Source organism: Neofelis nebulosa, chromosome 2, assembly GCF_028018385.1.
Source record: "Neofelis nebulosa isolate mNeoNeb1 chromosome 2, mNeoNeb1.pri, whole genome shotgun sequence".
Classification (NCBI taxonomy): domain Eukaryota; kingdom Metazoa; phylum Chordata; class Mammalia; order Carnivora; family Felidae; genus Neofelis; species Neofelis nebulosa.
Window position 1 is genome coordinate 218,592,118 of NC_080783.1, and position 26,922 is coordinate 218,619,039.

General features: G+C 56.6%; 1 protein-coding gene across 8 annotated transcripts in view; it reads left to right on the forward strand.

Moving 5' to 3' along the window:
- The window catches only part of NPHP4 (nephrocystin 4), a 110,977-nt gene that overhangs the window by 16,968 nt on the left and 67,087 nt on the right, over positions 1 to 26,922 (forward strand). For 7 of the 8 annotated variants that reach the window (XR_009258466.1, XM_058719311.1, XM_058719312.1 and 4 more), the window contains 6 exons: positions 30 to 182; positions 8,260 to 8,432; positions 9,550 to 9,614; positions 13,055 to 13,210; positions 24,146 to 24,282; positions 26,167 to 26,348. Coding sequence is in view for 7 of the 8 variants with exons in the window: in XM_058719311.1 (XP_058575294.1) it covers positions 30 to 182; positions 8,260 to 8,432; positions 9,550 to 9,614; positions 13,055 to 13,210; positions 24,146 to 24,282; positions 26,167 to 26,348 (866 nt within the window). In the remaining variant the exon portion in view is untranslated. Of the gene's footprint in view, positions 1 to 29; positions 183 to 8,259; positions 8,433 to 9,549; positions 9,615 to 13,054; positions 13,211 to 24,145; positions 24,283 to 26,166; positions 26,349 to 26,922 lie in introns of those variants that run through there. The other variant, XM_058719316.1, reaches the window with a different exon arrangement.

A 26,922-nucleotide genomic window follows, 5' to 3' on the forward strand; every position in this document is an offset into this window, starting at 1 on the left:
CTTCAGGGCCGGCACCTTCTGTCTCGCAGGGAGTGCTGGAGGTGCTCTCGGAGGTGGGCTGCTGTCTGCGCGTGTCCCTCTTTGATGTCACCTACCGACACTTTTTCGGGAGGACGTGGAAGACCGCCGTGAGGCCCGTGGAGCAGCTCTCCAGGCAGCCGTCCAGGATCGTCTTCGACGAGGTGGGCCTTGTGGCCGGGTGGGGCTGCTCTGGGGCCAAGCACACGCCCTGTGCATCTCAGACCCGAGGCACGCGGCCCGGCCCGCAAAGCTGGTCTTAGCCCTGGGGCACTCCATTTCCAGACCCAACCCGTGCGGGAGCCACGTATCCCAGGCAGACGAGAGCGTGTGGCTCTGGTCCAAGCAGTGGGGCGGGGGACACTCGCGGGTCTTGTCACCTTCAAGGAACCCTGGAGTTCGTGGAGCAAAGTTGGGAGATTATCGGTCTCACTGACTCCCCCGTTTTCTCTCACCCTCCTTGTCCCCCTTCTTCTTTCAGTTTGGTTTCCTTCTTTGTCTTCAAGACGGGTGTTTGAGACTTAGCGGGAGGGAAGGCGACTTACCCAGGTGGCAGGGGGCAGAGCCTGGACTGGGACCCACGCCTTCTGTGTCCACCCTGGGTGCTTGCGTTGGCACTGCTGCTAACGTCACTGGCCCCTGCCCCGCGGGCCGGTGGTTTCTGGCTTTGTCCGGCTGCCCCCAGTACAAGCATGTATTCAGGCCTTGGGCTGGGTGCCGGGGGTGAGGGTGGACGGCACGGTCACGGAGCTCACCGCGCAGAAGGGGGGTGACGCACAGAAGCAGGTAACAGAGTCATTGTAAGTTGCGGTGAGCTTCCAAAGGAGGCCGGTACGCTGCTGTCCCGGGGGGACAGGGAGACCTCTGCGGGGAGGGGAAGAAGGAGGGGCTCCCCTGAGTGAACGTTGAAGCCGACGCTGCAGGCAGAGCAGGGTCACACACGCACCAGCTTCCCGACGCGGCCCGTCTGCTTGATTGGGCTCCTGTGGGGACGTCACAGGTGTGGAGAGGGCCGGTGCCCTGTTGACTTGATCCTTCTCGGGTGTCGAGCGGGGCTCAGGGGAGCCTGGTGCTGTAGCCGTAGTGCAGTGAGTGGTGAAGCTGGCAGTGACCACAGCCGTCCTGGGAGGCGTCACCGCATGTGACCACAGCCCGAGTGCCCCTTTGCTGCTGGGGACCGTCCCGGCTCAGTCCTGAAGCTGCGGGGGGCCGGCTGAGCACGCCGCTCCCTGCATTTGGCTGCCACCCAGGGTTCGGGCTGTGGTCGGGGCGCGGATCCATCCGCTGGAGCCCTGCCTTCCCAGGGTAGGAGGGCGCTCATGCCCCCAGAGGTCAGGAAGGTTAAATGAGGCCTTGGGAAAGCATGTGTCCTGGGGACGAAAGATGTGTCTGATGATATTCAGGTTGTCACACAGCCTATGCAAATGCTACTGGAGAGTGGCTGGCTGCATCGTATGTGAGCCACGTGTGGGTCTGTGGACAACTCCTTATAGGGCTGTTGTCAGCATGGGCGATGAATGGCCTTCTCGCCCCTGACACGGCTGGAAGAGGTTCGCCAGGAGCAGCGTGGCCCTGGGGTCGTGGGTCACCTGGCCGGGCTCAGCCTCCGCTGCCTTCGGGGGTGGCCTTCGAGGGCCAGGCTGCTCGGATTTCTCTTTGTCGTGTGTCCGGTCAGGCCCACGGAAGCCTGGTTTGTGACATGACCACAGCGAATGATGGAGGTGTGGACGTGAATGAGGAATGGTGGACGTGGGAGTTCACCGTGGGCTGGGCCGTGGGCGGGCCTTGGCTCACAGCACGTTATGTGATTCCGTCCCCCCAGCCCTCCTCCAGAGGACGGTGTTATATGTCCCTCCTTACAGTCATCAGCAGGTCAGGAGGCCAGGAGTGCCCGCTCCCAGGCCCCTCGTGTCACTGGGTGGAGGTGAGCCCTGAAATCAGCACCTGAGTGCTTTGCAGTCGTGGGTTGGGAACGAGTCCCTCTCCCATGTCCTCCCTTTGGCACCCCTGTCCCTGACCAGTGCCGAGTGGTGGGACTTCCCTGTAGCGGCGGGGTCACGTCCCCCAGGCCACGCTCTGCCCAGAGTGGCTCGGCCATGGTGGCCTATGGAACTGGCCACACCGTAGAAAACAGCCTCCGGAACTGCCCTGCTCCTGCTGGACCTGTCCAGGCTCAGCACTGCTTCCCCCAGAGGCCTCTGCTGCCACACCGGCCGTGGGATGCGTCAGATGTCACCTGGTCCTGGGCCCTCCACGTCTGCTCAGCCTCCCTCGCTGTTTGTCTCCTGCTGAGTCGGCCATGCGGCGGGGGACGGTGCGTTAGTGAGGACACAGTGTTTAAAGTTTCTGGAAAATTCTGCACCCTCCAGTCTTGCGGTTGCTGAAGTGGAGCGTGCAGCAGGGCCAGTGGGTGAGCAGAGGGTTTTTGGGGGGCGGTGATGCCAGAAGAGTTGCTCAGGAAGTGGCTGCTGTCCAGCTGCTATGCCCAAGGCGAGCAGCAGAGGCCAGTGGCGCCCCAGGAACCGGCCGGCCTGCTGCGCCCTTGAGCACAGTCCTCCCGGCCCAGCACTTCCTCTCTGATTCTGATGATCAGAATACGGGAAAGTCAGCTCCTTTCGAGTTAGTTAAGGAAAGAATACCCCGTGCGGAGTGTGTGTGCGTGCGTGTGTGTGTATACGTGTTTCCATGCACGCGAGCCATGGAAATGGGGAGCACTCCCGTGGTGGCACCCACAGACAGGAGGGTCTGCCCTTGCTGCCCATGCACCTCTGGAAACAAGTACAACTTGCCCTTTTTAGAGGGGATTCGGAAATTTGGCGAAGATCTTTTTCTGGTTTTATTAATTGCTTGTGTTTTCTGGTTTTACCGGTCGGCAGTGGCGTGGGGAGATCTGATTGGAGGTGGGCAGGCCGCCAGTAGCAGGCCCCCATCCTTGGAATCACCATGGCTGTCCAGTCTAAATGTGGATTAATGAGCAAAGCCCGTGTGCTCAGGGTTTTTACTGAGTTGTCAGTGTCATATGGGTCCCGACTTTATTGCTTGGCAAATAACGTCTTGGAGGAAGACCTTGAAGAAAGAAGTCTTGCCTTGAACCTGAGCTGGTATTTCCGTGAGTGATGAATTCCTCAGGCTCAACCTCCCCCCTCAGGCTTGCCTGCCTCCCCCGCTGAGGCTCAGCCTCCCCCCTCAGGCTTGCCTGCCTCCCCCGCTGAGGCTCAGCCTCCTGAACTCAGGCTCGGCCACCCGGGCGCTGCCTGGTGGAGCCTCTTAGCTCAGAGACCAGAGTTCTGTGCTGTCCTTTGAGACCCTCCTGGTGCAGAGGAATCGCCTTTCACTTCCGCTGAGATGGTTAATAATTTGTTCCACCTCTCAAAAAGTGTCTTCTGAAAAATAATCTGGGAAGCCAAAGTACCATGCGGTTTCTGCATTTTCCTTCTGAGACGTATGTCGTTCTCCTTTAAACTCTCCCCCTAACAAAGCACACGCAGGCTTTCAGTGACAGCGTCCTGTTTCCTTCTCCTCGTATATTTTTTAAGTTATTTATTTCGAGAGAGAGCTGGAGAGCTGCAGGGAGAGTGAGAGAGAGAGAATCCCAAGCAGGTGCCACACTGTCAGCACGGAGCCTGATGCGGGGCTCCATCCCGTGAACCGTGAGATCGTGACCTGAGCCGAGATCAAGGGTCGGACGCTTAACTGATCGAGCCACCCAGGTGTCTCTCCTCCTCCTTGTGTTTTATGGGAGTGACCAGACAGGACCGCCACCACGCAGACCAGGCTGGCTGCCTCCAGGGCTCCCCTCAGCCCCTGGTGTTGCTACAGGGGTAGGTACACCAGCGGCCTGAGCTCGAGGTACAGCTAGTGGGGTGGCCTCTGCTACCATGCCAGTGCCACGAGAATCCACTCTCAAATGGTCCTGATTCGTCAGGCGGTGACAGCCATGTGATTTCCTCTTTAAAAGTGGACACTCTAGGGGTGCCTGAAGTGTTCAACTTCAGCTCAGGTCGTGATCTCCCGGTCTGTGGGTTCTGGCCCGGTGTCAGGCTCTGTGCTGACAGCTCGGAGCCCGGAGCCTGCTTCGGATTCTGTGTCTCCCTCTCTCTCTGCCCCTCCCCTGCTCGTGCTCTGTCTCTCTCTGTCTTTCAAAAATGAATAAATGTTAAAAAAAATTAAAAAATGGGGGCGCCTGGGTGGCGCAGTCGGTTAAGCGTCCGACTTCAGCCAGGTCACGATCTCGCGGTCCGTGAGTTCGAGCCCCGCGTCGGGCTCTGGGCCGATGGCTCGGAGCCTGGAGCCTGTTTCTGATTCTGTGTCTCCCTCTCTCTCTGCCCCTCCCCCGTTCATGCTCTGTCTCTCTCTGTCTCAAAAATAAAAAAAATAAAAAAAAAAAAAAAAAAAAAAAAAAAAATTAAAAAGTGGACACTCTGGCCCTGGGCGTGGGGGTGGTATAAGGGGGGTGCAGGCTCTCACTTAGTCCTGGGGGGCTTTAGGCCAGGCACCTAGACTCTTGGCTCCGAATTCCCTCGTGTGTGCCTGAGAGAGAACGGTGTGCATCTCGTAAGGCTGCGGGGGTACCAAATACGTTCTCGAGCACGCAGCCGGTGAGCAGTGGGCACTCCTCCATACACACTTGGCTCCAGGCCCTGTCCAGGAGCTGCACAGACCACGATGGAGAAGACTGTGTGTCCCCACGCCGGCCGGGGTTGACGCTTACGTTGTCCCTCTGGAGCAGGGCCTCTCAGCCTGGGCGGGCTGACCCCTGGGGCTGGCCCTGTTGTGTGTTGTGTGCTGTGGGTGATGGCGGGCTCTGCCCTGGGTGCACAGAAGCCTCTGACTTTGGAGCTGGAGACTTTGCGTTTCCCAGAGGAGAGTTTTGTGTCACAGAGTCCCCGGGTTTGGGGCGCTCGGGCTCATGGTGGGAAGTGCACAGGAAACCATCTGAGCCTCAAGTGGGAGGCCGCAGGAAGTGTTGGTAAGCCATCTGCCTTCCTGAAGATTCTCTGTTAAAGGCTTGTTGGAAAAGAATTGCTCGAAGACACTGTTGCCATCTCTGCTCCTCTCTTCCCTGGCCTTGCCGCCCAGCCTTCCGCTTGCGACTGAAGCGAGCAGGTCGAGTGGCAGTGCAGTTGGGGACGCGTGGCCGCGGCCTCTCCATCACGGTGCGTCATCAGACGCCCCATTTCAGTTCTGTCATGTGGGTGAGAAATGAGGACCTGGCCCCTGGGCAAAATGGTGTCCATGTTTTGGAAGATGAAGGCGTGAAGACAGGAGCATTTCCATGATTTATTAACCTGTTTACCCCATCAGGGAGGAATCCTGTCAAGTGTAGATGAGTGGGGATGTGACTGGAGTGAACGAGAGCCCCCCTCTTCAGTCCCGAGAGTTCTTCTCTTGCAGGTAATTTGATGGGCTTGACTCAAACTTTAATCACGTGGTTTTAGTTGATGCACAGGATTTTCCTCTTGCAGCCCTTCCTTACACTGAAGGGCTTATTTGCAGTTTTGGCTCAGCTGAGTGCTGGCAGGAGTGCTGGCGGAGTCCAATCGCGTGCTGCAAGGTGGGAATGGCACCTCGGTACTGGGTGGGCCGGGCTGGCCCCGCTTTGCCCTCCTGGGGAAGGTCCCCGCAAGGCGACCAGAGTATTAAAGCTTGTTAGAAAACAAAAATCAGGGGCTGTGGGGGTTCAGTTGGTTAAGCGTCCGACTCTGGATTTCTGCTCGGGTCACCATCTCGTGGATTGTGAGTCTGAGCTCTGTGTTGGCTCTGTGCTGATGGTGTGGAGGCTGCTTGGGATTCTCTCTCCCTCTCTCTGCCCCTCCCCTGCTTGAGTGTTCTCTCTCTCTCTCAAAATAAATAACTAAGCTAAAAAAAAAAAACACCAACAAACCCCAAAAACCAAAAATCAGCTGTGTAAATTTGACAATCTCATTGGCTGTATTCACGACTCATGAATGGGGTGGCATCCCATCCGGCAAATAGAAAGGAGCTCCGGGGAGCTGGACAGAGTGCGGGGCTTTCATAGACAGAACAGGGTGGGAAAAAGTCATTTCTGCAGAGAGAACATTGTTCTCGGGCGAGGTCCCCTTCCTGTGGGGGGAAGGCAGGGGTCAACCAGGCGGTCTGTGTCACCAGCACCGGCCAGGGAGTCCCAGATTGCCGGGTTAAAGGTTACATGCCCGAGAGGTGGAGACCACACTAGGTCAGGCGTGGCCTTGTTTGCTGACCGGGGCTCGGCACAGGCGACCCCGGGGCCTGTTGTTTCTTTCTGAGAAGCTCCACGGCTGCTTTGTGCTCTCACCCCTGGGAGCCTTTTTACTTCCACAGGCTTCCGGTGGGTTCTGCACTGGGTATGTGTTTTATACCTGCCGAGGCTAGCCTTACCTTTGAGCTCTGAACTTGGGGGTGGGGTCGTGTCTTCAGGTTCCTTAGAGGATTCTTCAGCACGGTGCTCTCCCCACACTGAAGGCTCCGTAAATGACGTTTGGAAAAGAGCACGCGCCCTTCACGGTCAGTAGTGACAGGGTAACACCCTTCAGGCCTCGGGTCACGGTCAGCATGCTGTGCTCCCGGCAGCCGACGCTCCTGGTTGAAGGTGAGGTCTTTGGGGACAGACAGCAGCGGGGCTCTGCTGTCGTCGTTTCCGGTCTCAAATCATCGTCTTCGGGGGCAGATGGCAGGGAAGGGCCGCGGCCCTAAATTCGAACTTGGACCTGCTGAACAGCTGGTGCCACTGCTCCAGGCAGAGCAGTGTCAGGGTGACCTCCGAGTGGGGGACCTTCGTGGCTTTGCATCGGAGCATCTGTTTCGCTGCCGAAAGGAGAAGCGGGCGGTGTTGCTAACACGGACGTACCCAGGTATTGATAGGACAGGTGAGATGGTGACAAACCGACGCTGCGGCTGGCCGTTCAAAAACAGTTCTTGAGTCTCGGAAACAGAAACATAATTCTCTCTTGGTCCCACCACCTGTCAGCTGTGAGTGGCCATTATTTCATCATTTTGCCATAAAAGATAATAGAATAACGATTTATATCTCATGGCTGATGTTTTAATGTGTCTCTCTGTTATTCTGGGCTGACAGTCTGTGATTACAGGAAACGTTTTCTCGGTGACACCCTGGTAATGACTCATTAATGGGGGATTAGTCCACGGTTAAATCACATTGAAGCTGCCCAGCGTGGCCTTGCCTTACCGCTCCCTGGCTGGGGTGGGGGGGGTCTATGTGTGCAAGGGGGTGACCTCTCACCCGTCACTCTCCCCCAGTGCGGACGCAGTTCCGGGGACGCTCCCAGTGCAAAGCCACAGCTCAGCACCTCTGTCTAGGTTTGACCTGCGAAGCCCGGCCGCGATCCTATCCGCATCCTCGGTGCCTACGCCGTTTATTAGCTTTAAACAGAGGTGACTGCGCTGGGCTCACCAAATAAAAGAACCACAGAGCCCACAGAGCGGAGGCGCGTTCTCTTCTGTGTCAACGGAGAACACCACCGGGCAGCCAGGCGGAGAGGCAGGTGGCTCTGACTCCCCTCTGTTGTCTTTCCCTTAAGGCCACCACCAGGACGACCCCCAGGATGGGTGGGGCGGGGCGGGACAGGGCCCAGCTGGGGCTCCGATTGCATAGGATGGAGCAGAAAGGTGACAGGTGGGAAACCTTTTAGGAGCCACCTGAATACCGTCTACTTGGCTTAGGTCCAAAAACAGTCTTGTAAGAAAAGGCTGTCGAGGTGATTTTTGTCATAAAAAGATGTTAGTTGGGCTCTGAACTGGGGATGATTACATAGCATCTCAAGAAATCTAAGGATCCTGCTTAGTTGAAACAGTTGGTTTGGTGGAACTTTGTAACAGCTGCACAGAAAACGGACTAGGGTTGACGTTGGCAAGCTGGGTTGAAGTTTCAGGCAGTGAGTGTTCTGTGGGATGGGTCGGCAGGCGTGTGTGTTTGCAATGACTGGTTCCCACGAGGAGACGGGGGCGTGAAGTCGCTCCTGCCTTCCTTTAGGTGCAGGGCCTGCGGCACGTTCCGTGGATGGGAGTGGATGGGAGTGGATGGGAGTGGATGGGAGCTCCTGGAACAGAACAGCTTCGTTCATTCCCGTCCGAATGAAAAGCCTTGATGCCAGCTTCCGACTCCGACGGAGCTATTCTGCTCCAGCGCCCTAGAAGGAGGTGTGTCCCAGGAGGAGACACGTTTGCGGCATTTTAGGACCTGCAGGAGAGTCCATCACCTACGTTCTGGTTTCTGTTTTGCAGTCCTTGTATTTTCACACGTCCTTAAACCACCCTAACATCGTGGCTGTGGTCGAAGTGGTCACCGAGGGCAGGAGGCCGGATGGCTCCCTCCAGGCTTTGTCATGTGGGTTCGGAATTCTTCGGATCTTCGGCAACAAGCTGGAGTCTCCTACCTCAGCCTCCCAGGACAAGCGGTATCTGCCTCGTTTTCTTTATCCTTGGGATTTTCCAGCCTCACTCTGGGGAGAGTTAACTGCTCATCATCCCCCACACAGAAAGCTTTCCCTTTGTCCACTTGTGTTGTGGTCTGTTCCCAACGGTGTGTACTGTGGGAGGTTTTTGCTTTGGAGTAGCTGGGTTTGCCATTTCTGAGTAAGCCAAGGAGTTGTCCTTTAGATGGGGGTGGGGCCGGCTCTGGCCCTGGGCGTGGGGGTGGTATAAGGCAGGTGCAGGCTCTCACTTAGTCCTGGGGGGCTTTAGGCCAGGCACCTGGACTCTTGGCTCCGAATTCCCTCGTGTGTGCCTGAGAGAGAATGGTGTGCATCTCGTAAGGCTGCGGGGGTACCAAATACGTTCTCGAGCACGCAGCCGGTGAGCAGCGGGCACTCCTCCATACACACTTGGCTCCAGGCCCTGTCCAGGAGCCGCACAGACCACGATGGAGAAGACCGTGTGTCCCCACGCCGGCCGGGGTTGACGCTTAATGTCGTCCCTCTGGAGCAGGGCCTCTCAGCCTTGGAGGACTGACGCCTGGGGCTGGATAAGTCTTTGCTGGGGGGCATCCTATGTGCTGCAGGATCTCTGAGAACATCCCTGGCCTTACCCACTAGATGCCAGAAACCTCCCAGCCTCCTCCCCCCACTTGTGACCATTGGAAATATCTGTGGACGCTACCAAATATCAGGCAGTCTCACCCCTGGTTGAGAACCAGTGGTCTGGATACACAACCATGGCACTTCCTCAGACGTTGTCTTTGCTGGGACATTTCAGAGCGTTATAAATTTCCCTGGTGTAGTTTTCTAGCACCTGGGTGCGTGGGGGCAGGCTGTCCGTGTGCTGGAAGTGTGTGGCCAGGGGCACGGGGGGTGTGGGGGGCGCCAGGGGCGTGGGTGGCATGGGGGGGGGGCTGCTGCTTCGCTTGGCCATCTCTCTTCTTTGCGGAAGGTGTGATTGTCTGGTGTGTAGAAAGCTCTAGTAGGTGTGGGGCGGTTGGTGAGTTGCGTGCTTTCCTTCCGAGACGTGTGGCTGACATCTGGTGACTGGAAGCAAGACGCGGAGAGTTGACGTGCACCCCCTGGACGTGTCTTGCAGGTTGAAGCTGTACCACGGCACCCCCCGAGCCCTCCTGCACCCGCTTCTCCACGACCCCATAGAACGTAAGCGACGAGGCGTGGCCCGGCCTGGCCCGCGGTGTTGCCGCGGAAGGTCCTGCCGTCCTCAGCAGCACTGGTTCACCCTGTAACTCTGAGTGCTCTCTGCCCTCAGTCCATCTTGGGATCTTTCTCCGTGTAAACCTATCAGCTTAGCGGCTTTATTTAGTGAATTAGGGCAAAACTTCTCACGGGCCTGGAGTTTGGACACAACTGAAGGAACTCTAATGTGCCAGCCTGAGAGGAGGGCATTGCTTCCTGCGGACGTCCCTGGGACAGCAGCCCCGGAGCCTCCTGGCCGCCGGGGCGGCAGCCTTGCCCACCAGACGGGGTAGTTGCTGTCGGTCACCGGCCACGCGGGCACCAGAGACCTTTCGCCGTGAGGCCCGCTGGTTCCTCTTGGCACGGCACGGCCTTCCAGCTGTGCCTGACCGCAGAGGAGTGTCCTGCAGGGCCTCCCGCCATCCCCCACGAGGTCCAGCAGCCGTGTGGAGGATGCACAGATGGATGGGGGCGCCTGGCAGAACATCTCCGAGGCCCAGGGTGGGGGTGTGGAGGGGTCAGGTGGTCAGAGGTGGATCCGTTTGGGAGGATGGCTTTTCTTGTCTTAGACTTGTTGCCGGATTCTGTGACAGGAACTTTGAGCCTGCCCCGTGGCCTGAGTTAAAAATCGAACCAATCCCACACCTTCCACTGCCCATTGAATTTGGTGAAAATTTCATTACAGAGGAGCAATCAGTCCAAAACTTTATTTTAGTTTTTAAAGTATTCAAAAACATTTTTTTAATGTTTATTTATCTTTGAGACAGAGAGAGACAGAGCGTGAGTGGGGAGGGGCAGAGAGAGAGGGAGACACAGAATCCGAAGCAGGCTGCAGGCTGTGAGCTGTCAGCCCAGAACCTGACACGGGGCTGGAACTCACGGAATGGGAGATCGTGACCTGAACCGAAGTTGGATGCTTAACCGACTGAGCCACCCAGACGACCTAAGATATTTTTTTTAAAGTTTACTTATTTTAGAGAGAGGGTGAGAGAGACAGAGCTCATGTAAATCCATGCGTGTGAACGAGCAGGGGAGGGGCAGAGAGAGAGAATCCCAAGCAGCCTCTGGTGTCAGTGCAGAGCCCGACTCGGGGCTCTAACTCGCAAGGAACCCTGAGATCATGATGTGAGCTGAAATCAAGAGTTGGACGCCTAACCAGCTGAGCCACCCAGGTGCCCCTGAAACTTAATTTTATTGATAGAAATTGACTTTTAGGTTATTTCTTAATTGAGTCTAATCATTACTTTGCTGGCATTTTGTGTCCTGGAGCATCCTTAGGATCAGGACTTTTTTTTTTTTAATTTAATTTTAAGTAGGCTCCATGCCCAATGGTGGGGCTCGAATCATGATCCTGAGACCAAGAGTCACATGCTCCATCGACTGAGCCATCCGGGCGCCCCAGGATCAGGACCTTTAGACAGATGTGCACAGCCAGCGGCTTGTCCTGGGGCAGCAGTGGAAGGTTGTGTGCTGGGAGCTGAGAGCATGAGGGTCACCTTCTCGTGGGCATTTCCCAAAATGTACAGATTTCTTGCTCGAATGGGCAACACATTCACATGATTGAGAATTAAAACAGCATAAAAAAGTTTAAAAAGGTCCAGTGAGACCTTCCCCCGCTGCTCTGCTCCCTCCCTTGCACCCCTGGGTGTCTCTAGGACCCTCGTGTGGGACAGAGGCAAGAACACATTTCTGGGCTCTCATTTTTGCCTCCTCTTTTCCCCTTGACAGTTTACCATAGTGAAGTCTTCCTCTTGGTCCCTGGAGTGCCCCCCATTCTTCCTACGGCCGTGTGCTGTCGTTGAGGTCGCGTTCCGTGCTTTACTGAGTGGTCCTGCGAGCCAACCTTGGGGACCCAGGGGACAGAGTTTGGGAACATTGCTGGTGTGGACAGCTGCCGTTTTGCACGCGTGCCCGCACAGCTGGGGGTTGAACTCCCGGAAGCCGGGGTGCTGGGTCTGAGGACTAGTTTGTAACATTTCTCCTGATTTCCCTCCATGGAGGCCCGGCCAGCGTCTTTCCAACCAGCCATACGGAGAGTGCCTTTCAGGGCATCTAAATCTTAAAGTAGGCAGCAGACCCTGTGTCTGTGGTGGTTAGGTATTAAATATATAGTTTTCGTTCATTTCGTTTTCTAACGAATGCAGTAGGTCACATTTTGCTCATTTCTATGAAATCGTGTAGCACGTTGTAGTAGGTCCTTAGGCTCCTGTCAGTGGAAGAAATCAAGTCCCAGCAAGACTTTTTTGGGGGGCTGTGTAGAGGGCCTGTCTCTGGTCCGTCTCAACTCCAGGGCCCTGTGGTTCTGGGCACTGCCCTTCCTTGAACCTCAGTTTCTGTTGACGCTGTTCCCTCCATCTTCCCGAGCTCTGTGTCTGAACCCTTTTTTTTTTTTTTTTTTTAACGTTTATTTATTTTTGAGACAGAGAGAGACAGAGCATGAACGGGGGAGGGGCAGAGAGAGAGAGAGAGACACACAGAATCGGAAGCAGGCTCCAGGCTCTGAGCCATCAGCCCAGAACCCGACGCGGGGCTCGAACTCATGGACCGCGAGATCGTGACCTGAGCTGAAGTCGGACGCTTAACCGACTGAGCCACCCAGGCGCCCCTCCGAACCCTTCTTTAGCCGTCTCTTCCTCCAGGATGCTCTCCCTCTTCACTTTCCCTGGTCCGCTATCTGCTGTCCACACCTACCTGGGGTTCAGTCCCGTTCTCCCTTGTGCTGTGGGTATCGCGGTGTTTGTGTCTTGGTCTGTCCTTGAGGGCTGGGCTCTATCTCAGAGGCTGCTGCTCCCAGGTCCCAGTCCTGCTGCTCTGTGGGCTCGATGATGCAGGTGCTGAGTGGGGAAGGGAGGCAGGCTGGGGCCCAGGCTGCCTTCTAGACCCCTGGTGATAACGGGGACCGGGTGGTTTCTGGACTTCATGACTCGGGGTGGGGGGGGGAGGGGTGAGCAGGAGGGAATTTGTTGTGTTGCATTAAAAACGAGTATCTGGGAGGGCGCCTGAGTGGCCCAGTCGGTTAAGCGTCCAACTTCCGCTCAGGTCATGATCTCAAGGTTCGTAAGTTCGAGCCCCACATCGGGCTCTCTGCTGTCAGCACAGAGCCTGCTTCTGATCCTCTGACCCCCTTTACTGCCTGCTTGTGGCATGCGTGGTCTTTCTCAGAAATAAACAAACATTTAAAAAAAAAAAATAAAAAGCAGGTATGTGTGTTTGTAGTTTCACCAGAGAGTTCTTAAGGATCGATTCTTTTTGCTTTTTAGGCTGAACAGAGAGCATTTCCCCTGCCTTCGTGGAAAAACGCGTTTCCTGCTTGCGGTGTTTCTTTCTTAGCTGCTCAGTTTATCGACTGGTTTGACCCAAAGGGCCTTTGGTCACAGCTGTCACATGGGTGTTTTCTCCCCCAGAAAACAAGCATATGACCCTCATGGAGAGCTGCAGCCTGCAGTACATGCTGAGGCCACACCCGCTCCTGGAGCCCGTGTTCCATCTTCTTCCCGAGAACCTTCTGGTGTCTGGTCTGCAGCACATTCCTGGCCTCCTTCCCGCTCACGGAGAAAAGGGTAAGGGCTGCTCGTCTCTCTCCATTTGGTGTGTCTGTATTATTGACGGCTGATGGCTAGACCTGATAGGAGTTGGGCTCTACAGAGGGGTCTGGGTGTGGCTAGGCACCCTCAGCAAGTGGCCTGGTAGAGGTGGTGGTGGGAGGGGGGGAGGGGGAGGTGGTGATGTGGGGCGAGGGGGCAGGACGGGGCGGGGGGAGGGAGAGAGGGGAGGGAAGGAGGGGATGAGAGGGAGGAGGAGGGAGGGGCATTGCCCTGTCTGCCTGTCATCCCTTCTGAGCAGTGTCTCGTGTCCCTCAAGTCACTTCTGTTTTCTTTCCTGGGGAAACGCTTTCGTAAGACAGATAGTTCACATCTTTATGACCAAGGTCAGGAAAACCACTTGCTAGATCTCTCGGCCTTCCTGGACGCCCCTGTCCGTGGCTCGATTATTAATTACTTTTAAATTGTGGTGAAATAGACACGACACAGAATTTACTATTCTGACCCTCTTCAAGTGTGCAGTTCGGTAGCGTTAAGCACATTCTCGTGGTTGTGCAGCCGCCACCACCACCATCCACATCCAGAACCTTCTCATCGGCCCAACCTGAAGCCCTGTCCCTACTAAATACACACTCCCCATATCCCCTCCCCCAGCCCCTGGCCACCACCATTCTTTCTGTCCCTGAATTTGACTCCTCTAAGGTCTTCCTAGAAGTGGAATCATCAGGATTCCACTTCTGTGACCAGCTTATTTCGCTTGGCATCGTGTCCTCAGGGGTCATCGTGTTGAATCACATTTTGGGATTTCCTTCCCTTTTTAAGGCTGAATAATATTCCATTGCACGGATGGACTACATTGTGTTCGTCCATTTACCTTTGGACGGACACCTGGGTCGTTCCGCCTTTTGGCTGTTGTGCCTAATGCTGTTATGAACGTGGTGTGCAGTGGGTTGGTAATCTTTGAACACTGAAATCCACGTGGAAGCCTCAGGACTCCGTCTTGGCGTGATTTAGAAGTAGGTTCTCCAGCGGTGGATTTGGGACAACCCCTTCATGCCTCAGAGATCACTGCAGAGATGTGCTCTGCTCTGGGGTCCCGCTGATGGGCCTTGACCTGGGCCTCATGCTCCTTCTGGGTACTTCCAGGGGCTTTTAGTCTGGCTGCGTGAGGAATCCAGGAGAAGGGACCACCCCAGTTCTTTCCCGCCCGCACGGCAGAACCTCTTGTCCTGGGTGGTCTGGCTCCTTGTTCTGGCCCAGGGAGAGCAGGATGGGGCATGAGTGTGAGTTGTGATGTGCTGAGTTTTGACTTAGAACAGTGACTCTCAAGAACCCAAAGAAAAGGTGTAGTTCAGCTCCAGTATGAGAATGTTTCCAGTAACGGTGTCCCTGCACGTGGCTTGGTGTTCTGGTCCGTGCTGGGATGCAGACGTTGTTATCTGAGTTCATGAGTTTCTTGGATGGGTCCGTGGGGGTCATCTCATCACGAGGTCACTGTTTTTCCTAAGAAGAGATAACGATGCGTGAAAAATGATAAATTAACTATGAACAGAAGCAAGTCCTAGGACTGGTCCCGGCTTTGGGTCTGCCGTGGCTCACTGAGCTTCAACCCCCCACCCCCCACCCCCCAGCCCCATATGGGAAGTCTTACCGCCCTCTGTAATCCTCTTGTGTCCCCTCGAGAGGGAGGAGGGGACAGACAGGGAGACAGAGAAAATGCCACAGGGTCTCTGCTGTCGAGATTGAAAGCAATGTGACAACCTGCGTCCGGCTCGGAGACCTTGGCCCCGTCGGTCACAGAGGGCCCTGTAAGTGCCGCTGTGCTGTGTGCTGATGTCAAGAACCTAGGTGCACACCTGCCGTAGAGTCCCTTACATAAGTCTTACCCGACCTGGGGTTCTGGGAAAGCAGCCTTTCGTTGGGGCCTGAGGCGGCTCCATCACTTTGTGACTCGCCAGCGGGTGTCAGCAGAGCTGCAGGGAAAACCTGGCAATACCTACAGCTCATCGGGGGCCTGTGTCTGTGTCACTACGGCTGGGGCAAGAGGGCAGCTCCGACGGTCCTGGGTCTGTTCTCAGTATCTCGTGGCAGTCCGAGGGGTCGGGGGGCCACTATAGAGTCCTCCAAGGTCATGTCTTCTGAAGGGATCTGAACCCCAGTGGCTTCCCATTTGCCCCCTTCGTGTGGGCAGCCAGCTGGTCACTGGGGCACTTACCGGATGCAGGCGGTGCCTGTGAAATTGCAAAACTGATGACAGTTTAGGTTGTTGTTTTCTTAAAAATTTATTTATTTTGAGAGGGAGAGAGAGAGAGAGAGAGAGAGAGAGCGCTTGTACACAAGCGAGTGAGGGAGGGACAGAGAGAGGGAGAGAGAGAGTCCTAAGCAGTCTCCACGTTGTCAGCGCAGAGCCCAATCTCGAGCCACAGGGCTCGATCTCATGACCCTGAGGCCATGACCTGACCCGAGATCGAGAGTCCGATGCTTACCCAACTGAGCCCCCCGGGCGCCTCTGTGTCATATTTAAAAACCAATGACCAGGATGGGGTGCCTGGGTGGCTCAGTCGGTGGAGCGTCCCAACTTCGGCTTAGGTCATGATCTCCCAGTCTGTGAGTTCGAGCTCCGCGTCGGGCTGTGTGCTGACAGCTCGGAGCCTGGAGCCTGCTTCGGATTCTGTCTCTCTCTCTCTCTGCCCCTCCCCGGCTCATGCTCTGTCTCTCTCTATCTCTGTCAAAAATAAACATTAAAAAAATTAAAAAAAAATAAATAAAAAATAAAAACCAATGACCAGGGACTGTGGAGTGGAGCCTGAATATGCTTGGGTGGGCAGGCAGGCAGGCAGGCACATTCCCCCTTCTCGGGGAGAAAGGACCAGAATGCGGCTTCTCACCAAGGCCCCCGGTGACCACCTGAGACTCTGAGAAAGGAAACCCGTTGTGCTCAGCCTTCTCCTCACGTGCAGGATGCCGGGTTGAAAATCTAGCTCACGGCCTTGCGGCCCTCAGCTTGCGTCCTGACAGCGGTTACGGTCTGTGTTATAAATCCTGCCCAGGGTCTTCTGGGCTTTTGTGACTCAGTCTTGGAAAAGGGTTTCTTTGCTGGGTGACATTTTATCGCCCTGAAAGGGCCAAGGCAGGGACTGGGACCGGCTTCCGTGGTGGAATTCACATGCAGTTTGCAGAGGGTCTGACTTTATTTTGCTGTCATGTGGGGACATGGATGTTTGTTTGCTTGGGAAATGCCACAGTACAGGAGGATTGAGCCGTGTTTAATGGAAATTTTTATTGAGGTCATTCCAGATTCACATGTGGTTTTAACAAATAATGCAAGGAGAGTCTGTGTGTCCTTTGCCCAGTTTGCCCCAAATTGTCACACGAGGTCACGACCAGGATATGGCGACACAGTCAGCGACCTTCTCCCCATTTCCCTAGTTTGACTCCCCGCTTTGTGTGAGGACTGACTTTTGAAGAGTGGTTTTCAGCCTGGGAGGGACTGGAAACGACAGGTCTTAATTGTGGTTGTTCTGGTGGCTCCTTGTCACTCCCCGGAAGAAACGCAGGCCTTCCCTTCGAGACACGCTTTCAGAATCTGTGCAGATTAGCAGGTGCTGTTGGTCTATCGTCTCTTGTCTGCAACTAGGAAATCCATGCAGCCTCCCTCGCTCTGTCTTCTGTTCTTTGCTTGGTTCTGACCTTTCCCTTGTTTCTGTGTGACGGGCCTGGACAGCCGCATCAGCACCAGGGTGACTGTTCACGTGCCCCTGAAAGCTGCCGCTTGCAAGGAGAGCCCCCACGCCCTGGCTTCGAGCGAGTCTCTGCCCTGGGGCTCCTTGGCCTGTTCTTGTGGCCGCAGAGCTGTGAGCCGGTCACGGGCCCGGTGCTGTGCGGCTGCCTCTGTCGGCGTGGGAGGTGGTCTCCGGAGATGGGTTTGGGAGAGGGCTCGGGTAGCTCATCCGGCCCTGGAGCAGACGCAGAGCTTTGCATAAAGTGGCTGAGTGCAGTGGAAGCTGGTCATCAGTGTAAGCGGGAAGCCCGTTTTCTAGAACTGGGCCCAAAGGCCACGGGCCCACGCCAGGGCGGAACGGAGTCCCGAGCGAGGCTTCCTCACCAGGTGCTCAGGGAGGTGTGGGGGTCCTGGGCCCACATCCCATGGTGCTTCTAGCTGGAGGAAAGCGGAGGGCCTCTCGCTCCCCCCACACCCAGCCAGCTGCCACCATGGCAGCGTCTGGAGCAGAGCACTTGGCCATGGACCTCTGCCAGGGGCTCAGTGGGAGTGAGCTGTGACTCGGCGGCATCTGGGCGGGGGGGCGGGGCCTCCGGGGAGACCTGTGTGGAGGTCACAGAGGTGGTCTGGATGCTGTGAGTCCCGGGAATGTGTGTGCGGCAGAGAGGCCGAGGAAGACTGCCGCTGAGGTGTCCCTGCTGCGTGCGCGTCCCCCACGGCCGTCCTCACAGTGAGCCTTCGTCCTCCCTGACCCGCAGGCCAGTGGCTCTCTGACCCCTTCATCCGCTTTGAACACCCCCCTTGGTGATCTGCCTCCCACCTTTCCTTCCTCACTGCCTTCCTCCTTCGTCCCTCCCTTTGGTTTCACTCAGTGGCCGCTCTGTACTGGGAAGGCCCTGCCCCGCCCTCCTGCATGTCCGCTCCTGTAGACACGCCCCGCAAGTGGCCTTTCCCCGTGGACCCTCCCTCGGCTACCACATGGTGGCCCGCTCTGGTTGGTGTCCCCACTCAGGAATGCCCTGAGGTGCTCCTTGAAGATGCTGCTTCCCCGCCCCCTGACCTGCTGACGGTGTATTTCAGCAGACGGCATCCAGGCACCTCAGCGGCTGCGGGGTTCTTCTCCCAGGCTCCCAGACCACTCATATCCTTGTGAGGAGGGGATTCGGCTTCCGGATTGCCCCATGTGAGCGCGGGGCGCGGGTGGGCAGGGCGGTGCCCCCAGAGCGGGCTCCTGCCCTGTGTGAGCTCCAGTTTTAACACGACAAAGGTAGTCTTCCTTCCGGCCTCAGTCCCCAGGGAACCGCCCCAGAGAAAACCACCGCCCCCAGCGTGGTGTGCACCTTTATACCTTCTCTGGCCACCGATGCTCTGGTTCGTCTGGGATTCAGGAAAGCTCGCTGGGTGCATCTGCGTGCGCAGGCCCTGAGCAGGGGTGAGGGCACGGCGCGCGCCTCTTGGTGGAGGGCTCGTGTCTTGGGTGGATTTCAGCAGGGGCAGACCCCACGCCTCACCACGGCCATCGGAGGCAGCAGGTGTTGTAGAAGCGCCACGTCCCAGCCTCCTTTCTTCCCGTTGCCTCTCTTGCAGCGCTGTTCGTGTGGTAGGGTGCGTTCTGATGGATCCAGTATCCTTCCAGGAGAGCTGTGTCCCCGGGAGGTTGTGGACCCTGTTGGGACCTCGTGGGGAGCTCCTTGGGCACCTGGGGGTGTTTCCGAGCACCTCCCCAAAGGATGTCACTAGGAGGCAATTCTTGCTCGTTCAGCACCTGTAACCCCCATTTTCTCGGCAGCGCGTGTGTGGGAATCCCTGAGGGAAATGGGTCTGTTTCCCATAGGAGCAGTGCTATTTTGGGGAAATAGATTTGTACCCAAAGGCTTGGCAACAGACACATGAAAGCTAGGCCCAGTTACAGAGCATGAGGGCCAAGAGCTGCCCCCTGGGGAGGTCGGCTCTGCCGAGGCTCCATCCATCCTGGCCGCTGAGCTGGGTGGTGCACTGAGCAAGTACATACAGACGGTGGTGTTGGAGCCGTCCAGTGGGGCCGACAGACCTTGGTGAGCGTGGCTCCACTCCTGGCCGCGGGGTGAGCCCTGAGTTTCCTAACCTCTCCCAGTCTCTGCTGCTGCGTTTTCTCCATAAAATGGGGGACATTCTTGGGACCTGTCCCGGAGATGCATTTGGGAGCAGATGACCGGGCTGGTGGAGCCCAGTGCCAAGGACTTGGAAAGGGCTCAGCCCAGGACCTCTTGTCCTTTCTCCATGGGACACTGTCCTCTGCTGTGGCCGCCCTGGGGCTGCCTTCTGCGGTGCAGCATCCGGGGAGGCCTGCTTTGCTGAGAGCCCTTCTCTGGAGCCTGTGCCTTTCACAAGACATGGCCCGGGGACAGCTTGCCGGATGCCAGCCAGCCCTGCCTCCCAGGTCCTTCAGGCTCTAGAAGGTTCTATGTGGCCAGTGCAGATATGGCTCTTCAGCCTGGTGTCCTGATGGAAGAGGTGTCCTTCCTCCCTCCTCCCTCCCTTCTGTGCCTGGGACGCTCTTCCTCACCGTGAGACCAGGGTCATGGCTCTTATTATTATTTTTTTAAATTTATTTTTAACGTTTGTATATTTTTGAGAGAGAAAGAGCGAGTGAGCATGAGCGGGGGAGGGGCAGTGTGAGGGAGGCACAGAATCTGAAGCAGGCTCCAGGCTCTGAGCTGTCAGCACAGAGCCTGACGTGGGGCTTGAACTCATGAACTGTGAGATCGTGACCTGAGTCGAAGTTGGACACTCAACCGACTGAGCCACCCAGGCACCCCGGGTCATGGCTCTTCTTGTTGTCGCTGATGGCTCTTGTCATGGGGAGGCTGTGCAGAGCCTGCTTCCTGCCAGACCGGGCCCTTTCCAGAAGCGCTGGGCCCTGTCCCCTTCCTAACACCCGGGGCTCGCCCCCGCTGCCGCGCTGTCACCCCTTGAGCTGTGGTACCAGAAGGACTCATCCCAGGGGAGATCTGTCTGGGAAATGGCCCGTGCCCCCCACCGATTTAGTTTATTTCAGTTTACGTACGTGGGCGATTGGCAAGGGGGAGCGGGTTCGCCGCGGGATGGGCCGTGGCGGCAGCACACAGTGTGAGTCTGTCCATCCGTCTGTGCTGCCGGCCCGTCCCTGCAAGGGCTGGCTTCAGCCAGCGCCCCAAGTTCTGCCTGAGTCCACTGCTCCCAGCATTCCCCGCCCTGGTTACTCACGGATTCTGCATTTGCGAATCCACTCGTTCCCTCAAGTCCTCACGGTACTTGCCTGGCCCTTCGTGGACGTGTGCTCAGCAGCTTGAGTATTTGAGTCTCCCTCATGCACGTTCCTGTGAGTGGGGTGGCCTCGGGCCAGTCACTTAGCTGTCCAAGCCCCGTTTGCCTTTGTAAGATAAAGAGAAGAGACTCTTCCTGGGATGAGCTGTGCTGAGGCTTTAAGATGACAGTCTGGGAGATACGTACACATATGTGTGCGCCCTTTCCCAGGAGCCCGTGACTCCGAGCTCGTGGCTCCTCTCCAGGGCACAGTGTTGACGTATTCGCTCGGTCCCCGCAGCGCCGTCCCGCGGTGGGCGCTGTCACCTGGCTTTCGCAGCTGAGGAGGCTGAGGATTAGAACTGGGGTTCACACCCGGGCCCCGGCCCCGGAGCGCATGTCACCTCCCCGCTACCGTCCCTGGTTCCAGGAGGCGCACAGTTCATTCTGACTGCCGGGAAGACGCACGGGCCCTCCCCGGCGGGCGGTGGCGTTGGCCCAGGGAAATGGAGACCCCACCGCCAGCCTGTCCTCTTCCTGCTGACGGGCCCTGGTTTGGTGACCGTCCCCTGTGCTTCGCAGGGCCCAGCCCGTCCCCGTCTGCTGCGTCTCAGATGTGGCTCCGAGCCTGCTGTGGCCTGTGGTGGCCTGCTGGTGGCCGGCCTGTCCTTGGTCTGTTGTCGCCGTCGCGGTGTTACGTTGGGCCCTGGAGCTGTTGTGTCGCTGCCGGTGCGCCTCTCCACCCTGTTCTTCTGTCTCCTGCTCCCCGGTGCCTCCTGTACTTCTGCCTTCCTGCCGAGCCGCTTGGCTGTCGTGCTCTGAGCGACCACTGCACGCGTGGCTCTGTCCTGGCTGTGATGCCCCTGGTCCTGGGCCAAGGTTTTCGTTTGGTTGCAGCCTGCAGACAGGGCTGTCTTTCCACGGTCAGTGGTGCTTTTGGAACCCCGGAAGGACCTGTGGCCTGGGGGCTGCCCAGCAGTAGCTCGGGGAGAAGCGGGTCATGGTGGGCGGGCCCCGGGGCTTCCCCTTTGTGTTTCTGCAGAAACAAGGCTTAGCACTTGGGAGAGGCGGGCACTGAGGGCATGTTATTCTCCGCACCTAGAAGGTGACCGGCAGGCTGTGTCGTGCGGTGTGGCTGCTCCCTTCCTCCTTGCCCGCGGGCCGTGTCGTGCAGGGTGACGGCGCCCTTCTTCATTGCTGGCACAGGATCATCAGGTGGGAGGGCGCTGGGCACAGCTGGTTGTCCCCCCACCCCAGGGTGCCTCGGGCCAGTGACCAGAGCCCAGGTCGGGGGCAGGGTGAAGTGGTCCCACTGCATTAAGGCCAGTAGTGGGGGGTGTCACCGGGAGCTTGAGGGCCACTGTGCCCCCTTGGAGCCCTCAAGACTGGTCCCTGTCTCTGGCCAGCTGTGTTGGCCGACAGTTCAGCCACAGTCAAGAGCGGAGGGATTGTTCGGTGACCCGCGAAGGAGTTGCTTGTGCTCCGAGGCAGCATGTGTGTGTGGGCAACGTGTTCCTTCTGGTGACTGTGGGAGAGGGCACCGGCCGTGTGCTGAGGGTGCCACCAGGGCCGCTAGAGGACTGAGCCTGTTTGCCCACCGTGTGGGCGAGTGACTAACGTGCCCTTGCTCTCTACTTCACGGGAAGCGTGGAGCCTATAAAAAGAACGAGATAACAGACTCGCTTTTACGTTGTCCTCCTTTTCCTCAACTTCCTGCTGCGTCTGCGCGCTCGCTTCCCGGTCTGCGTCGCCGCTGGCGCTCTGCTCGTTCACCTGGGCGCCACCTGCCCGGGTCCGACTGGCCGGGGAACGGTCCCTGCTCCTCCTTTCTCTGCCTCCGGAGGGCCGTGGCCTCCCTGCCTCGTCTTCTCTGAAATCCTGCGTGAGCAATCCCGTGTGGCCCGTCGGCCTGTGTGGGGGGAGGCCCTGGGGCTGTGGTTTCTGCTCCTCGGGGCCAGGCTGTGCAAACATGCGGTTCCTCCTCCTCTGACGGAAGGTGTCCATTCAGGATGTGCCTCAGACACTTGCTGGACCATTTCGAGAAAGGTTGGACTCTAAAGAAAAATTGTGGGAAAGTCGATATGGCGTGAGATTTGCCACGTGAGCAGCTTAAAACGTGCACTTTTGTGGCATTAAGTACATTCACGTTGCCGTGTACCCACCCCCACCATCCACGGCCAGAACTGCCTTGTCTACACTCTCCACCCCCGCCCCCTAGCCCCTAGCCCCTGGCGCCCACCCTTCTGCGTTCTGTCTCTGACTTTGACTGTTTCTGGTACTTCGCGTGACTGGAATCACCCAGGATTCGCCCTTTTTGTGACTGTCTTACTTCATTTAGCATAACATCTTCAAGGATCATCCGCATGTCAGAATTTCCTTCCCTTTGAAGGCTGGGGAATATTCCACGTGTGGGTTGACCACGTTTTTCTTATCCGTTCATCTGCTGTTGGACACTGGGTTATTTTTACCTTCTGGCCATTGTGAGTAATTATACCTGCACTTTTAATGGGTTCTGACTCATCAACCAACCAGCTTCAGATGCTCCTTTTTAAGTTACAAAGGAAAGCAGAAAATTTCTCAGAAGCATCAAATCTGATGCGTGTTTGTGACGGGGAAGGCGTAGAAAAACCGTAAAGAAGGAAATGGAATAATCTGCGATTACTTCCCCCAGGTATCTATGTGTCCTTGTACGTGCATAGATTTTTAAGTGAAACTGGCACTAAAGGGTCTAATGCACAATTTTATGTGTGTTATTTTCACCTACGATGCTATGATTGCTTTTCAGTCGTTAAGTAATCCTTGGCGATATGAGTTCATTCTCATTTTAAATGGACACACAGTAGTTTACTCAGCGTCCCCCACTAGTGAGTGCTAGGTAGTTTCTTATTTTTTTTCTGTTATAAATCAGGTTTCATGAGTATTCTCGCACATAAAGCTTTGCTTCTACGTTTGATTAGTTTTGCTGAATGGGATGAGGAAGTGGAATCACCGAGGCAGAAGGTGGCTGTGGATATTTTTAAGGGTCTTGGTACACGCAGGGGCAACGACGGGGTCCCTCTGGCTGTGCTGATTGACCTTCCGCAGGACGTCGGGGGGATCTCACTGCGCTCTCCTCCGCCAGTCTCACATCGATTGTTTTCGTTCTCTGACTTCGGAATTGGCTCTGAAAGTCTGACTTTGCACCTTAATTCTTGCTTGTAGAAGCTCGGGAAGAGACAAAGAGGGCGGCAGGGCAGGAAGATCGAATGCAGGGAGGGATTGGGGCCATGGTGCCAGAGCCTGGGCTGTGGGCTCCTGGGGAAGCAGTGGGCTTGGCCTTTGTCCTGCTGCCCTGGTGTTTGTGCCACAACCCAGAGGGGAGGGCTCTGCACAGATCTGACCGCGCCCCTCGAGGCCGAGGGTTTATGCACCTGTTCTGAGCCGGGCACCGAGCTAGATGCCAGGATCCACTGTCCCCTTCTGTCCTCACGGAGCTCCTAGTCTGGGACGGGGGCTCTTGCCTGGTGGTGCCAGCCCAGACAGTGTTTTTGCTTGTTGCCTTAATGTGCTCGTGAGTATTTCTGCATGTTTCCAAATGGTTCAAGGTAAATGTACAAAAATAAGAAACGGCATCGTTGGCTGGGTTCTCGCTGGAGAGGAAGTCAGTGACAAAGGGAAACCAAACCGAAAGGAACAGATGTTAGCCTGCATTCTGTAGTCTGCGTTCTTTGGATTGCTGAATTATAAAACGTGTGTCTGGAGGAGGGTGGGGGGAGAAATCGGGCCGTAAATGAAATCTGGGTTTGTTGAATCAGCTTGGTGTCTCCGTGCGAACGGAGGTGGGTTCTGATTCGGTCTGAGTGCTGTGCCCGTGGTCTCTCCTCTGCCCGGAGGGCGGGCACCACGGCCTGGCCCTCGGTGGGGGAGAGCCCTGGACCCCCTCGTGGCCTCCCCGCGGATACTCTACACGAGCCCCCTCATTGTTTCAGGGGATGCCCTCCGAAAGCCTCGCCTTCAGAAGTCTGTCACGTGGGACTTGGATGATTTGTTCTTCATGCTCTATCCTTCCCTGGAGAAATTTGAGGAAGAGCTTCTGGAACTCCTCGTCAGTGATCGCTTCCGGGAGGTACTGTCTTCCATCAGGGAACTTCATCTGATCAGCAGAGACGCGGGCAGGGCAGGGCAGAGATGGGGGTGCTGCCGGCCTCTGATGCCACCAGGGTGGACGGCTCAGCCCCTGATGACACGGTCCCGTGTGCTCCCTCTTTGTGGCCGAAGAGGGACATCTAGCCTGTCGTCTTAACTTCGGCGTGACAGAGGTGTTGTTACCGTAAGCTGCTAACGTTGGTTTTGTTATATCTTAAAACAGTCTTCATTTAAAAATAAATTAAACCTCCAAATGAGCATAGGGAAACCAGTAAAACATTCTGCACTTACAAAGGCCGTTTTCGAGATTCTTGGCTCATTCCAAGGAGACGACTAGAAATGTGTCATTTTATCCCAGTGGAGCCGCGTTCTTTGAACAGGGCTTCCTCTCACAGTGTCCAGTTCCACCCGCCCGTGTGACACATTCCCATAAACTCCGGGCAGTCACGGGCCATAGCTCGTCCCTACGGTGACCTTTGGACATGTAGCTCACGTTCCTGGACATTCTGTGTCCAGACCCTCACGTGGCTCCTCTCAGGCTTCAGGTCTCTGTGCAAACCCAGCTGTCCTGACTGGCCACCTGAGCGTGCTGCTGAGGCCGTGGCCCCTCCCGCCCCCTGGCTCATTTCTCTGGGTGCCTGGCCCTCCCCGAGAGCACCCGGTCTCCTTACCTGTCCGCTCCTCTGTCGTCGTCCCCTCGGTGGGTATTTGCACCCGGAGGACAGGGACTTGGCTGGTTCGCCGCTGCAGCCGAGGTGCATCACACCGTGCCGTCCCGTCACGGACCTTCAGTCTTCACGTGCCGTGACGGTGGGTGATGCCACCAGCGGGTGCCCCCCCGGCGCTCTGTGGCAGTACGGCACGCACGGGTGAGACGGACTCTGTGCTCGCTACCCGTTCTCGAAAAGGCAGCTCCCCGTGATGTGTCGTACGACACGGAAACGCAAGCAGATATCAGGGTGGAACCATAGCAGCGCACATTCTCTTGCTGTGGTTCTCGCTGTGTTCTTGCTGCTCAGAGTGGATTGCGTGAGGGGAGAGCTGCTTTAGGAGCATCAGCGTTGAATTCTACGTGTTCCCGTAAAAATCACTTTCTTACGTGGTTTACTGCTTTGTATTTTTGTTCCTACCCAACTGGTAGCTGGTCTCTTACCTCCATCGCTTTATTTTCATTACTCATAGGCTGAGTTTAGGTCTGTTCAGCTTGATTAATGGGCAGTGAAGAAAACTTGAAAATTCAGGGACCGTTCTGCAACGATCACACAATTTAATAAACAGTAATAGCCTGGAGGACTATCCTTGCTCATTTGTTAAAGTGCCTGTACATTTTTTGTTAAGATGAAACACTTTAATATCCGCGATCACTTTGGGGCAGAGTCCATGTTTATTGGTTTATGACTTCCCACGTAAACATGCTCCCTGTTCCTGCTGCCCCTTGTGCCCAAGTCTCCGGTGTCTGAGTGTCAAGGAGGGCGGAGGTGCCTCGGGGGGCGGTGGGCTCCTGCACCCTGGGGCCTGGGTCCCTGCTTGCTTGTTTGGTGTGCCTTGAGAATTGAGCTCAGCCGTGGAAGCCTGAGCAAGAGTTCAACGATTCGGGCGTCTTTGGGGAGGTGGTGTCGGGGTGCATTGCTCCCAGAAGGCTGTCCTTGTGAGAAAAGCTGAAACTACCTAGAAAATGGCCTAGGCCAGTAGTTTTGATGGCCTTATTTGCCTGTCATTTGCTTGGACTCCTGTTCACTCAGCACCATCTGATCTGCAAACTCCTGCAACTTCTATTGAAGGTTCTTCTCTCTGCTTGCCCCTCCCCCGGGAGCTTCTGCCCTCCCGCGGAGGGACTTACTCTGTCTCCTGCATGCTTTCCTAGGAGGGCATTCCGCGGGACGGCGGCACGCTGGAGATCCTGGAGCGGCGCCTGTGTGTGGGTGTGCACAACGGTCTGGGCTTCGTGCAGAGGCCGCAGGTCGTGGTGCTGGTGCCCGAGATGGACGTGGCCTTGACGCGCTCTGCCAGTTTCAGCAGGAAAGTTGGCTCTTCTTCAAAGGCCAGGTATTCTCCCCAGGGACGTGAGGTCTGGTCCTGCGGAGGTAGGAGGTATGAGTGTGCGTGTAACCCGGGATCAAAGCGAAATGCAATTTGTTTTTGCACGAGAAGTGTGCACCGCCCACCTGGGGTTCTTCCTGGCTGACTTTGTTTTGTCTTGGCGACTTGTACCCATCAGGAGCAGACCTCAGTGTTATAAGCTTGGGAAAATCCTGATTTGTGCTATTAGAGATGCCTCGCGCTATGGCTGCTTAGGGTCTGAGGAGACCCTGGCACGCTTTCCCCCAGCTGTGCCTGTGATCCATTTCTCCCATGATGGAGAACCAGCAGGCAGGACGGTCTGCATCCTGTTGAGTCCCGTGCCTCCCAGGTCAGAACCTGAGACCTCTCCGAGGAGTGCTGCGTGAGAGTCCGGGCAGAGGCGGGCGCCCTGGAGGACGAGCCTCCCTGGAGACCCGGCCGTACCGTTCTGTCCTCCTCACATACGCTCTGGCAATTTGGAAATTGTTGTTTAGGTGTTGACTGAGGCACCTGAAAAGGCTCTGATTTGGGAACTGCCTTGGGGGCCGGACACACAGAG